General features: G+C 32.7%; 1 protein-coding gene across 3 annotated transcripts in view; it reads right to left on the reverse strand.

Moving 5' to 3' along the window:
* Positions 1–5672: 5672 nt before the first annotated feature.
* The window catches only part of LOC132721166 (calcium-transporting ATPase type 2C member 1-like), a 39603-nt gene continuing 31732 nt past the window's right edge, over positions 5673–13543 (reverse strand). For all 3 annotated transcript variants that reach the window (XM_060705423.1, XM_060705424.1, XM_060705421.1), the window contains 7 exons: positions 11966–12132; positions 10743–10811; positions 10135–10251; positions 9240–9387; positions 8541–8636; positions 7434–7575; positions 5673–5884 (listed from right to left, as the gene is read on the reverse strand). In XM_060705423.1, coding sequence (XP_060561406.1) covers positions 5757–5884; positions 7434–7575; positions 8541–8636; positions 9240–9387; positions 10135–10251; positions 10743–10811; positions 11966–12132 — 867 coding nt within the window. In that variant the 3' untranslated portion in view covers positions 5673–5756. The remainder of the gene's footprint in view (positions 5885–7433; positions 7576–8540; positions 8637–9239; positions 9388–10134; positions 10252–10742; positions 10812–11965; positions 12133–13543) is intronic.

The raw sequence follows: 13543 nt of genomic DNA on the forward strand, positions 1-13543 counted from the left end.
GAGGATACTTCAAAGGCCCTCTAAACATTGTTTAGTTTAAACATGCTTATTTTATTCACTATCTTTCCTGTGTCCTGGAACTATCTAGCACTGGTGTCAGTTGAAGAAATGTGTATGTAACATTAGTCAGACTCAAACCCAGGGTTGAGACCCAGACATTATAACCACTAGGCAACCGCTAACTTATGCCGAACATTTCATGGATATACTTCCACATTTCTGATAACACAAGAACTAAATATATACCAGTAATTACTAATTATTTGATTGTGTTCAACTAATACTTTTTATCATAAGAATCTAAATCTTCATGTATATACTGGCATGCGAGCAGTTCCCGTACAAAAATCATAGTTACTTAAACATTATTTTTTATTACGCTCACTCACCAAAATTTGAATGTTACACATCAATATTCGGCTCGTCACACAAATCGTGGAAATTCCATCATGTTCTAAATATAGAATAACCCTTACTTATGAGGCCTCATATGGGGTACCGAAATTATCAATTATTTTGTATGAAGAGAAGTAGTTCCCGTACATAAAATCTAACCCATTATAATTATACAATTTTATTATATCGGACCTATTTTTCATTTACAATTGTTGAACAGACCATTATCTAAGAGATAAATAGATGTAATTCAGGAAATAGAGCGTAGACTAAACGCGGGTATCTATTAACCGGTACCGTTACCCCCAACGCATTCACATGCAATAGCATGCTTGTATGCATGATATTTTACGCATCAAAGCCATAAAATTATTACATATAGTAATATTGGTCAACATTCTGATAATTAAACAAGTTTTCATCACATTGTCTACTTATTTGTAAACAGGTGGTATTAGTGGAAAACCCTTTAATAAGCCTCACGTGTAAGTATTTTTGCGCATGCGCGCAAGGACGGAATCCCCCAGGGAAAACAAGGTCACGTTTTGACGACGCACAGGTGAAAGTGATTTAAAATGTGACTTTATATACGTACTGCTGAACTGACACTTAGATTTTGTCTCGTTTATGTATCTGCTTGATTTGAAATGAATTTTTGAAGAATGCAAGTAAAAATCAAGCGTTTAAATGAACAAGAGGGCCATGATGGCCCTGAGGTCGCTCACCTGTATATAGCCCCCCCCCCCCCTCGGCCCAATTTTTACCCAAGGGCTTTTATTTGAACAGACTTGGTAGATACCCATAAGAAGATGTTTCATGCAAAACATCTAAGTTCTAGCTCATTGGGTTTTTTAAAAGAAGATTTTTAAGTTTTTACTATACACATATAGTTAAAAACAATGACACCCCTCGGGCAGGGCCAGTTTTGACCCCTGGGCTTTTATTTGAACAAACTTTGTAGATATTTACTTAAAGATGTTTCATGCTTAATATCTAAACTCTAGTTATTTGGGTTTTTTCAAAGAAGATTTTCAAGTTTTTGCTTATGTATATAAGGAAAATCAATGACCCCCGGGGCGGGGCCAGTTTTGACCCCAGGGCTTTTATTTGAACAAACTTGGTAGACACCCATTAGAACATGTCTCATGCTAAATATCTTAGCTCTAGCTCTTTGGGTTCTTTAAAAGAAGATTTTTTAAGTTTTTACTATATGCATATAAGGAAAATCAATGACCCCCTGGGGCGGGGCCAATTTGGACCCCAGGGCTTTTATTTGAACAAACTTGGTAGACATTCACTAGAAGATGTTTTATGCCAAATATCTAAGCTCTAGCTCTTACGGTTCTTTAAAAGAAGATTTTTTAAGTTTTTACTATATGCATATAGGGAAAATCAATGACCCCCCAGGGCGGGGCCAATTTTGACCCCAGGGCTTTGATTTGAACAAACTTGGTAGACATTCACTAGAAGATGTTTCATGCCAAATATCTTAGCTCTAGCTCTTTGGGTTCTTTAACAGAAGATTTTTTAAGTTTTTACTATATGCATATAGGGAAAATCAATGACCCCCTGGGGCGGGGCCAATTTGGACCCCAGGGCTTTTATTTGAACAAACTTGGTAGACATTCACTAGAAGATGTTTCATGCCAAATATCTAAGCTCTAGCTCTTACAGTTCTTTAAAAGAAGATTTTTTAAGTTTTTACTATATGCATATAGGGAAAATCAATGACCCCCCGGGGCGGGGCCAATTTTGACCCCAGGGCTTTTATTTGAACAAACTTGGTAGACACTCACTAGAAGATGTTCCATTGCCAAATATCTTAGCTCTAGCTCTTACAGTTCTTTAAAAGAAGATTTTTTAAGTTTTTACTATATGTATATAGGGTTAATCAATGACCACCCGGGGCGGGGCCAATTTTGACCCCAGGGCTTTTATTTGAACAAACTTGGTAGACACTCATTAGAAGATGTTTCATGCCAAATATCTAAGCTCTAGCTCTTAGGGTTGTTTAAAAGAAGATATTTAAAGATTTTTCTTTCGGTTGCCATGGCAACCAGAGTTCTGCATGGAATTAAATTCTTTGAACAATTTTTAAAGGTGACCACCAAAGGAACATTCCTGTGAAGTTTGGATGAAATTGGCTCAGTGGTTTATGAGGAGATGTCATTTAAAGCAAAAGTTTACGGACGGACGACGGACGGACGACGGACGGACGGACGGACGGACGCCGGACGAAAAGCGATCACAAAAGCTCACCCTGTCACTTTGTGACAGGTGAGCTAAAAATACGGGTACTGCTTCTGTACGGGAACTGCTCGCATGCCAGTAGTCATCAATACATATTGCTTATACATGTACATGCTTATATATGTATAGAAATGATAGTTTATCGTTAATAAAGTCACATACATGTACATGTAATTGTTAAATAAAACTAGCCATGTTTAATAAAACCAGCATATTTTTGCAAATATATATAAATAACTATAATTAAATTTTTGTATACAATTTCATATATATAATATCTACTATTATTTTTCTAAAGCATGGAAACTCTGATAATGATCTTTAAATATACATTTAGATATAGTTTGTTCACAGTATTATACAACATATTTTTGTACAGTGTATATTTTAGTACAAGAGTTGAATGGGACTAAGCTATCAAATTGCATTATAACGCATTAACACTTGTGCTTTTAATTATTATGCCAGTACACACGCACCCACAAAGCCAGTACACACGCACCCACAATCTAAATACTAAACATATAACTACAAATTTCTATTGCTATAAATTATTCTTTTTATTTTGATTCCTGTATGTATTATCTGAACTTTTTCAATGTCATATGATAAAATGGACCATTCTTTCAAGGGACGTTTTCATATATAATCAACTTATTAGCAATTGCATCAATTAGTGATACCCTGTTTAAAAATGCGTAATTTCTAAGTTAGTAATACACCACTGCAATATCTTTATTCATCATTGAAATGTAAGTGTAAGTTTAAACATGAGAGTTGATAATTTTGTAATGCAAATGTCAAGCCACAGCATTGTATCTAATTGTCAATTTTTTGCTGACAAAATTCTTTTTAGATCCGAACATGTCATAAAAACCTACGTAAATGCTCAGAAATAATAAAAACAATACAGGTTTTGGTAGTGAAACATGATTATTCATTTCTAGTGGCGAACTTACAAGTTTAGTTAGTTATTACAAGTGAAACATGTCTACATATAACTGCACAATTTCATGTTAAAAAATTGATAAATAGTAATAAATATTTCAACATTATGTCATCAACTGCATAGAAAATAATAACATTTCAGATAGCACTTTAATTCAGAAGGAAATAAATTGTTAAAGATATATAGTGTATAATAGAATAATTATGTATAGGTTAAAGTTTATTAGTATGTATTTACAAAATTTAATTGGTCAGGTGCGGCACAGCCGCGCGACCAATTTAATTTTGTAAATATGTACTAATAAATTTTAACTGGCATAGTGATTTAAATTGTCAGAAACAGTCAATTTACTAGACTGATTAACAGTTTGCCGATTTACCAAAGTAAATGTGTTACGATTCATTTGAAATACTGCAATCCTATTGGACAAAAAATAATTTGAATGGTTCAGGCCAATAAGTAACTTTTCAGACAGCAAAAATAATAAAGGTTTTGGGAAATAAAAATTAACGCATTTCCCAGGCATAATGGGCCTTTAATTAACTCACCAGGTAAGATGATACTATGGTATTGGCTGCCAAAATTTTAGCACTTAAATGATAATGGACAGATTTTTTTTTTAAACTTCTCACCAGGGTAATTCCATTACAGAAATTAGTTATGAAATAAGTGAGTAATTATGGCACTTCTACTAAATCAACATAAAATAGTTAAGAAAGACCATTCCTTCCTTAACCCAGTTTATATATATTTCAAATAAACACAAATTATTAGACAAAAGATTACGGAATACAGAAATTTAAAAACCATTTTAAACCAAAAAAACATGTATTTGATATATTTAAGAAAGAAAAATAAAAAAATTACATTTTGCCAGTTGATATGTTATATAGTTTAAAGCTAATGATATAAATGACCTGAATATTGAGAAAAAAAAAGAAAAAAAGAAAAAGTAGGGAAAAAAATCCTGTTCTTTGTAAAAGAAAAGATTTAAATATTATAGAAAGCAACTTATCAAAGTTGTATGAGAAACAGTTAAAATAGTATTTGTCATGATGACTATAAAAAATCAATCAATGTCTGAGCCCATGTTGATGAAGATTCACCTAAAAGTGCACAGGATGCCGAGCTTGCAATGTTAAATCAGACAAAATTAATCAGCTGACAGGATAGAAAGAATACTATTACATTTATCTTCAAATGAACATTTATACTTTATATATCATGAAATCCCTTTCCAAGGAGCATAGTGCTCCACTTTTCTCTGTACTGGATAATAAATTGTATATTTTCTAGATAGAGAGATAATTTGAATTAAAGATCACATTGACCTTGACCTTTTGACTAAAATGGGTGTGTCAGGTAGGACTATTCAAGGTATATCAAAGTTTGGAGTCTAATTAAACTTCAATTATCACAGGTCTGAGTGACTTTGACCTGAAAATGAATGTAACAGCTAAAACTCAAGATGCATGGTCATACAGAGTGTTAAGTTCCTAAGTAATAGAACTCTGATTTAAAAATCAGTTTTCTGTTTAATTATCACAAGACCTTGCACTTTTCACCAGAAAGTGGATATAAAATTGGGTCATTCTCAAATATTTCAGGACCATAATTCATCACGAATTCAGCAGGGAAATGGTTAATATCAAAACAATACCCCAAAATTTTTTCATCCCTCGTAACTTTTCTTCTTCATAAATATTGAAAAATCAAAATGTTATCAAGATAAAAAAAATACATTCAAACTTAAATACAGACAAAAATATATATTAATTAAAAGGTACTTCACTGAGGTTTTATGACATGATGCAACTGAAAATACTTTTTCGAGATTAATGTTCGATTTGATGTAAGTCTAGACCAGTTATTTGTGTGCAGAATTTCAGTTCATTCTCGCGCTTTTCACTTAAATCGCACCAAGAATAGCACAAAAATACGATTTTCACTCATTTCTGGATATTTTTCTTGTTTATCTTTTGCGTATAGTTCTGTTTCAAGTTCCCCAGCTGATTTATGTCAGAAATTCAAAATTCAATAATTCAATTTTTTTTATGCTTTTGGACCTCAGTTGATTTCTTTTAACAAACAAAACTTCCATTTACACCTGATAATCTCTCATTTAAACACAAGTAACAACGAGACAACATGTATATCACAATCATACGAAGAAGTACGAATCTTGTTCGTTACGACGTTTACGCCTCTTGTCTAACATGCGCTGTATAAACTTCCTAATTTCTGACACTACTAGTACAGACGATGTCAGCGATATTAAAAACACAAAATCTGAAAACAGAAACAATACAGAAATAAGTTTCACATATATAGAATCATTTTCACATACTATATAAGTGGTTAATTTTGCGACATGGAAATATTTGTGATTTTTGTGAATCAAAATAATTCGCAAATAATTGAGCCTGCAAAGGTTACATAAACTTTAGTAAATTCTTCGATGACCATTCATCATTTTACCATTACATCGGTGCACAAGGTTCATAATAAATTGTTGAACTGAACATTGACATAATATTTCTAAAGAAATACAATACTGGTCAGAGAGATAACTCCGACGCATAGATAACCCCGACACTTGATAAGTATAATTGTTATAGCTTTGTTTTTCAACAAACAAGCACATGATCACCTAATAGTATAGGAACAGGGCAGAATGTGATGCTTTATTATAATTTGGTAAACTTTTTAATGTTTTTCAAATAACCTAAACTTTTTGTAGGCAAAAACTGCTTCAAAACGTTCTTTTTACTAAATTACAATAAGGTAGTTAGAAATGTATTGACCACAGGCCACTGACTTGGGAAAGATTGTTAAAAAATTGTTTAAATATTTACAAAAAATAGATAAACCATATAAGATGTAAAGATAAATTATTGATGCTGATTTTCCAGTCTTTTTTTACTTAAAAATTTAAGTGTCGACTTTATCTACTGTTGTGGGGTAAAAAGACTATGTTTTGTATACCTCATTCAAGACCTTAAAGAAGTACCAGATTCCATTTCCATACATAATTTTTGTAGTGTAATGTAAAGTCTTTGAACTGAACTTTGTTTAGGTGGTTCAATATTTAAAATATACTGGAAGATAATTAAAATATTGCAAAAAATATGTGATTTAGTGTCGGAGTTATCTCTCCAACCAGTATGCTTTATTAAGCATATCTCTATTTTACACACTGCATTATATAAAAACTTCATTTCATAGAAACAAAAGGTATTAATATTTTGTGAGTTCAGAAAATCGTACTTTCGCAAATATTTTCACACACAAAAAGTCCGATTTAGAACATTCACAAATTTTTGACATAAAATATTCACTTATACAGTATGAAATTAAAAACACAAAATTTGAAATTTCTTTTAGAAAAATATTTCATAAATAATGATAATTTACCCTTAACATACATATAGAATTTAAATATGTTATAAATCGTTTTGTCTTTGATATAGGAAAAATCAACATTCAAAATTTTAAAGGAATGAAGTGATTTTCATATATGACAATTAGGACACTGAAACTCTTACACTATATTAGAAAGAACAGAATTTATGAAAATACTTCTCAAGAAAACAAAATACCATTAGAAACAGATAAGCAAAAAATATGAAAAGGAGTCATCATTCTTGCGCATGGCATGCCTCCATAATAAGCAAAATCCACCTGTGATAGTTTAAATTGTTATCTAAACTAAACACACATTACACTTTACCCGTGCACAGACCCCCCTCCCACCCCTTTCTTTTTGAAATGAATGGAAAGTTGTAGGTTAAGCAAAATATATAGAAAACTACATAAAATAAATGTAATTAGTTGTTACCTGATAAATATAATGCTTCTGTTTGAAAAACTCTCTGTAGTGGAGGAAAATATATCACAAGAAGTTGACCAATCAGTGAACCACCAACTGCTAGTATAAACATTTTGTTGCTAAATAAGCCAAACTGTAACACAGACTTGTCCTGAAATGTAAAAACATCATTAATTTATGCCATTGCCATCTTTTCCTTTCATTAAATGAGCCGCGCCATGACAAAACCAACATAGTGCGTTTGCGACCAGCATGAATCCAGACCAGCCTGCGCATATGTGCAGTCTGATCAGGATCCATGCTGTTCGTTTACAAACCCTATTACAAGTAGAGAATCTGATAGCAAACAGCATTAATCCTGATCAGACTGCACGGATGCGCAGGCTGGTCTGGATCCATGCTGGTCGCAAGCGCACTATGTTGGTTTTGTCATTGCGCAGCTCATTTATTTATTGATTTTATTTCTGTTTCTTTAAAGTCACATGAACACTGCTAAGGTCTTATGATGACCTTCAAGAACTACTAGTGGAAGAAGACCTCAACTGCCTTTCCAAGCGTTATTCAGAGACAAGTGAACACCAAGTAGAACCACAGAACTTCGGCAAGTTAGCTAAATAACTTCTTCACATGAAAATATACTGGCAGGATTTACACCAACAGCTGTAAGAAGCAAATGGTTCTGAGACAGCTACCTCTTAAATTTGGATACCACAGAGACCTCAACATAGTAATACTTAAACAAATATGTATGTATGAAACTACAGGCACATAAAAATCGAGTCATCTCAATGTACATTTGTTTGCTTGTTTTTGGTTTTCACACCAATTTTAGCACAAGCTTTTGGTCATATCTCGGCAGTCAATCCACCTATTAACTAAACAGTACAACAACATCTAAATCAGTGGTGAAAGACAAATGACCATTATACCCAACATCCAAAATCAATGGAGAAATTACGCCTCACTTGAGGATTGAACCAGTGACCCATTGGTTACTTATCAAATGCTCACTATATTGAGCTAAACAACAGACCACAAAGGCATGGATATGTGAAATGGACATTTGATATAAAGTCACTTGTCTCAACCACTTTGCCCACACAAAACAAGACTTACCTGTGACCTACAGCTGAGAGCATTAAACATATCAAATAATACAAAACATGTAAATGTCATCGTGGTGTCTCTAGGAGTTATCTTGTTATCACTCATCTGTAAATATATATATAAAACAAGAGCTGTCAGTAGGTCAACATGCTCTACTATTCTCATTCCTTGATAGTAAAACAAGAGTCTAAATAATGTAGAATTTACTGTTCTAAATTGGCCATTAATCTGTCAAATCAATGTTAGAGTCTTAGGCCTTGGATTGAGACTACCAATTATGCTGTCAAATAAGTGTTTGAAGTTTCAATCCATTCCCTTCATTAGTTTCAAGATACCAACATGCACGCAAAAACTTAACCAAAGTGTAACTCCAATGCCTTTGTAAGTATAAGAGCTCTCCCTATTCTTTGAGCTTAAAACATATTAACATATAGGTATTTTTTACTGATATATTTTAATACCTTCAATTGTGGCAGCAATGTCAACAATATTGTACCAGGTCAGTCTGGGGAATCATCCAATCAAACCTGGATATGTACTGTTGTCTGCTCACAGTATTTTGAAATACCTTATCCTACCCCAATGTTTTAAAGCAAGCAAGTCTATTTCAACAAACTGACGGGGACTTGTTTTTTCAAGGTAAATTTCGAAGAAAACAAAATCCAACTAGAGCTATATATAAAGAACGAATAAGACTACAAATATTACCTCTCTCCAAAAGACCCACAGAGTTCCTATTACAATGATGATAGCAGACACCATAATGTTTACAATAAAATATCTGGTTATTATAGGGTCCTTCACTCTACGTGGAGGCTGTCGTATCACATCATGGTCCACTGGTTCTACACCCAAACTACAATTACAACATTTATAGTAACTTTCATGATACTGCATATCTGAAATGTCGCTTTTCATTGGATAATCATGCTGTTTATATAATCTATATAGTAATAGCAAATATACACAGCTGCAGTTAATTTATGAATTAAATTCATTTTTATTTTTTCTAATAAAGTAAGTTTGCAGTATTATAAATTTGTTATAAAGATTGTTGACATGTTATATGGCCATTTATAAAATAACCCACATCTAGCAGTTAAGGTATACAAATCACCATTTATATAGGGCCATATAACCTGTGAAAAATCTTTATAACTAACAATATACCAGTAAAATTGTGATAGGGCCCATGACTTCCATTATATGAAATGATAAGTCCATAAGTCAAAAATCATAACAAATTAACTCTTAAAGTGAATAAAAAATACCAACTAAATCTGAACAAGAACAACAACTGATTGTACAGAAAAACATTTAATCTAGAAGTCTTAGAACACAATGACTAAAGTGGAGTGCTGGCCAAGAGGATCAGGCATCAGAATCTAAATTCGTGAATAGAGACCGAATATGGTCCCTACCATGTCTCCTCTTATAACACCAATACTGCTTGCTGTTTATGTATTTGCACACTCCTTTTCACAGAACAGATGAGAACAGATAAGCATGTTGTTGAGCATTACATTATTGCATTTACAATCAAGCTCAAAAAGGTGAGTTAAAAACTAACACATCAAAGCAAATGTCATATAGCATAACATACCTTTGTGCAGGTGGCCCATCCATTATTATATTAATCCACAGAATCTGCATAGCATTCAATGGATTTGGAAGTTTAAATAATGTAGACAATGCAATCAGAGACAAGGCTGCTATACTCCTGTACAAATATAAACAAAAATATTCTTAAACATCATTCTTCCTACATCAATATGTCAATATGTGTTAGATCTTACATAATTCTTTATGATTTCTTTATAACTTTCATCTGTGTGTTTTTAAATGGGTTATCATTATGTTTCTAGTCTCTTTTTGGTATAAATCTGATTCAAAACTATAGCCTTTAATGTAAGGATGTCAATAATATGTTTGATAATAACCAAGGTTTGATAATTTTATCTACGAGCATATTTAACTTAAAATATAGTATACAAAATAGCCATGAATCTTCTTTCTACCTAGTACTAGTAGCTGGAAAGCACTTGTGCCAAGTTGGTAAATTTACACTTTGAAAATCCAGATGAGAGTAAACATTTTGAATAAGCAAAGTTTACAAAAGAATTATAAATTCTTATAAATTATAAATTTGTCAAAAAAAACAAATATCATCTGAGGTACTAGTAAAGTAAAAGATATTAAAAATTTACTTACGTGCTCAACTGAAATCGAACAAAATTTCTTATGTTGTAAAATATGGCTTTTCCTTCTTCTATTGCACTTCTGTAATTGGACCAAAAAAACACAGATTAGTACAATGGTGTATGCAAACAATTTCTATAATTATAAGTCATTATCGGCATTAAAATCTACCGGTATTTGATGGTTTGACAGAGATGATTATAAAGTTACATTGTCAAATATCTGTTTCAAACCAAATTTGTGCAAATTATGTCCAACACACTTCATAAATTATGCTTTCAGTTTGAAAACTACATTAACAATCCCAAATATATATAATGTAAGGTATGAGGGGGGTGACCCCTACCCTCTCATACCTATTACGGGGTGTATAAACCCAGGAGTTACCCAGTTAGGGCCTCAAAAAAAATCCAAAATGATAAGCTAGATAAGTAAGTAATATTTACAGAGATATCAAGAAATCAATCTCTAAACCAGAAGAGCAGGAGTTTGTGCCCAACTGGGACCAGGAACATAACACAATGCTTATAGTTGAAATTCATGGATTAACAAAAAGTCCAAGTCTTCTTCATAAGACACATCACTGATTTTCCTCACTTAAGTGGAAAGAGGCCTTAGCTACTTGATTTTGAGAAAAATTATTGCAAATATTGCTAATTTAGGAAGTAGAAAAATTGATGTAAAGTCAGATTTTTGGGAAAACTGCATGATTTTAAATACAATTTCCATTTGCAAGAGGCCTTTTAGATGCAAGTATTATATACAGTGAAAAAATCACTGCACACCTAGTACTCTATAAAATGATTAAGTCCTACAGCTTTGTATCAACCAGTGTAAACCTGCATGTCATGGGGAAATTTACAGATCTTGTATGTTGTAATTAATGATGTAACAACATTTAAGTGAAATTTTATAAATGATATAATTATTCTTCTAAAACAATTTTCAAACATCCAAGAATATGTTAAATATGTACTGCAAATGTTTAAACGCATTATATGTAATCATTAAAATTTATGCATTCTTTTGTTATTGAAAAATTTGACTTTGACTTTATAAAAAAATAAACTTCTAAATACCACCCTTTATTTACATCAAATGAAAATTCGGTAATATCTTTGTAGAATAATGCTTTTTGGAACTTACAATATTGATAAATCTTCATTTGAGCATCATATTCATAAAACCATAAAAAAATTTGAGTTACAGGATCTTTAAGAGAAAGAACTACTTACAATGTAACAGAGAAATCATCATCCACTAATATCATATCAGCAGCTTCCTTTGACACATCGGTACCTGATTTACCCATAGATATACCTATATCAGCTGCCTTTAATGCCACTGCATCATTCACACCATCTCCTGTCATACCCACAACTAAACCATTCGCTTGTAATGCCTGAAAAAAAAATCAAAATGATTTCTTTCTTAGCCAATATAATAAAGGATCGATCAATATCATTTGTGCTCAAAATTTGTTTCGTTTTTATCAAATTTTCTTTTTAGATAACAAGAGGGCCATGATGGCCCTGAGGGTCGCTCACCTGTATATAGCCCCCCCCCCCCCACCCATAAGAAGATGTTTCATGCTAAACATCTTAGCTCTAGCTCATTGGGCTTTTTAAAAGAATTTTTTTTTTAAGTTTTTACTATACACATAAAGTTAAAAACAATGACACCCCTGGGGCGGGGCCAGTTTTGACCCAAGGCTTTTATTTGAACAAACTTTGTAGACACTTACTAGAAGATGTTCCATGCTTAAGATCTAAACTCTAGCTATTTGGGTTTTTTCAAAGAAGATTTTAAGTTTTTTGCTATACACATATAAGGAAAATCAATGACCCCCGGGACGGGGCCAATTTTGACCCCAGGGCTTTTATTTGAACAAACTTTGTAGACACTCACTAGAAGATGTTTCATGCTTAATATCTAAACTCTAGCTATTTGGGTTTTTTCAAAGAAGATCTTTTAAGTTTTTGCTATACACATATAAGGAAAATCAATGACCCCTGGGGCAGGGCCAATTTTGACCCCAGGGCTTTTATTTGAACAAACTTGGTAGACACCTATTAAAACATGATTGATGCTAAAAATCTTAGCTCTAGCTCTTTTAGTTCTTTAAAAGAAGATTTTTAAGTTTTTACTATATGCATATAGGGAAAATCAATGACCCCCTGGGGCGGGGCCAATTTTGACCCCAGGGCTTTTATTTGAACAAACTTGGTAGACACCCATAAGAAGATGTTCCATGCTAAACATCTAAGCTCTAGCTCATTGGGCTTTTTAACAGAAGATTTTTTTAAGTTTTTGCTATACACATATAGTTAAAAACAATGACACCCCTGGGGCGGGGCCAGTTTTGACCCCAAGGCTTTTATTTCAACAAACTTTGTAGACACTCACTAGAAGATGTTTCATGCTTAATTATCTAAACTCTAGCTATTTGGGCTTTTTCAAAGAAGATCTTTTAAGTTTTTGCTATACACATATAAGGAAAATCAATGACCCCCGGGGCAGGGCCAATTTTGACCCCAGGGCTTTTATTTCAACAAACTTGGTAGACACCTATTAGAACATGTTTGATGCTAAATATCTTAGCTCTAGCTCTTTGAGTTCTTTTAAAAGAAGATTTTTAAGTTTTTACTATATGCATATAGGGAAAAATCAATGACCCCTGGGGCGGGGCCAATTTTGACCCCAGGCTTTTATTTGAACAAACTTGGTAGACACCCATTAGAACATGTTTCATGCTGAATATCTTAGCTCTAGCTTTTTGAGTTCTTTCAAAAAAGATTTTTGTAAGTTTTTAC

The sequence above is a fragment of the Ruditapes philippinarum genome, unplaced genomic scaffold (genome assembly GCF_026571515.1).
Source record: "Ruditapes philippinarum isolate M1 unplaced genomic scaffold, ASM2657151v2 ctg1174_1_1_1_1, whole genome shotgun sequence".
Lineage (NCBI taxonomy): Eukaryota > Metazoa > Mollusca > Bivalvia > Venerida > Veneridae > Ruditapes > Ruditapes philippinarum.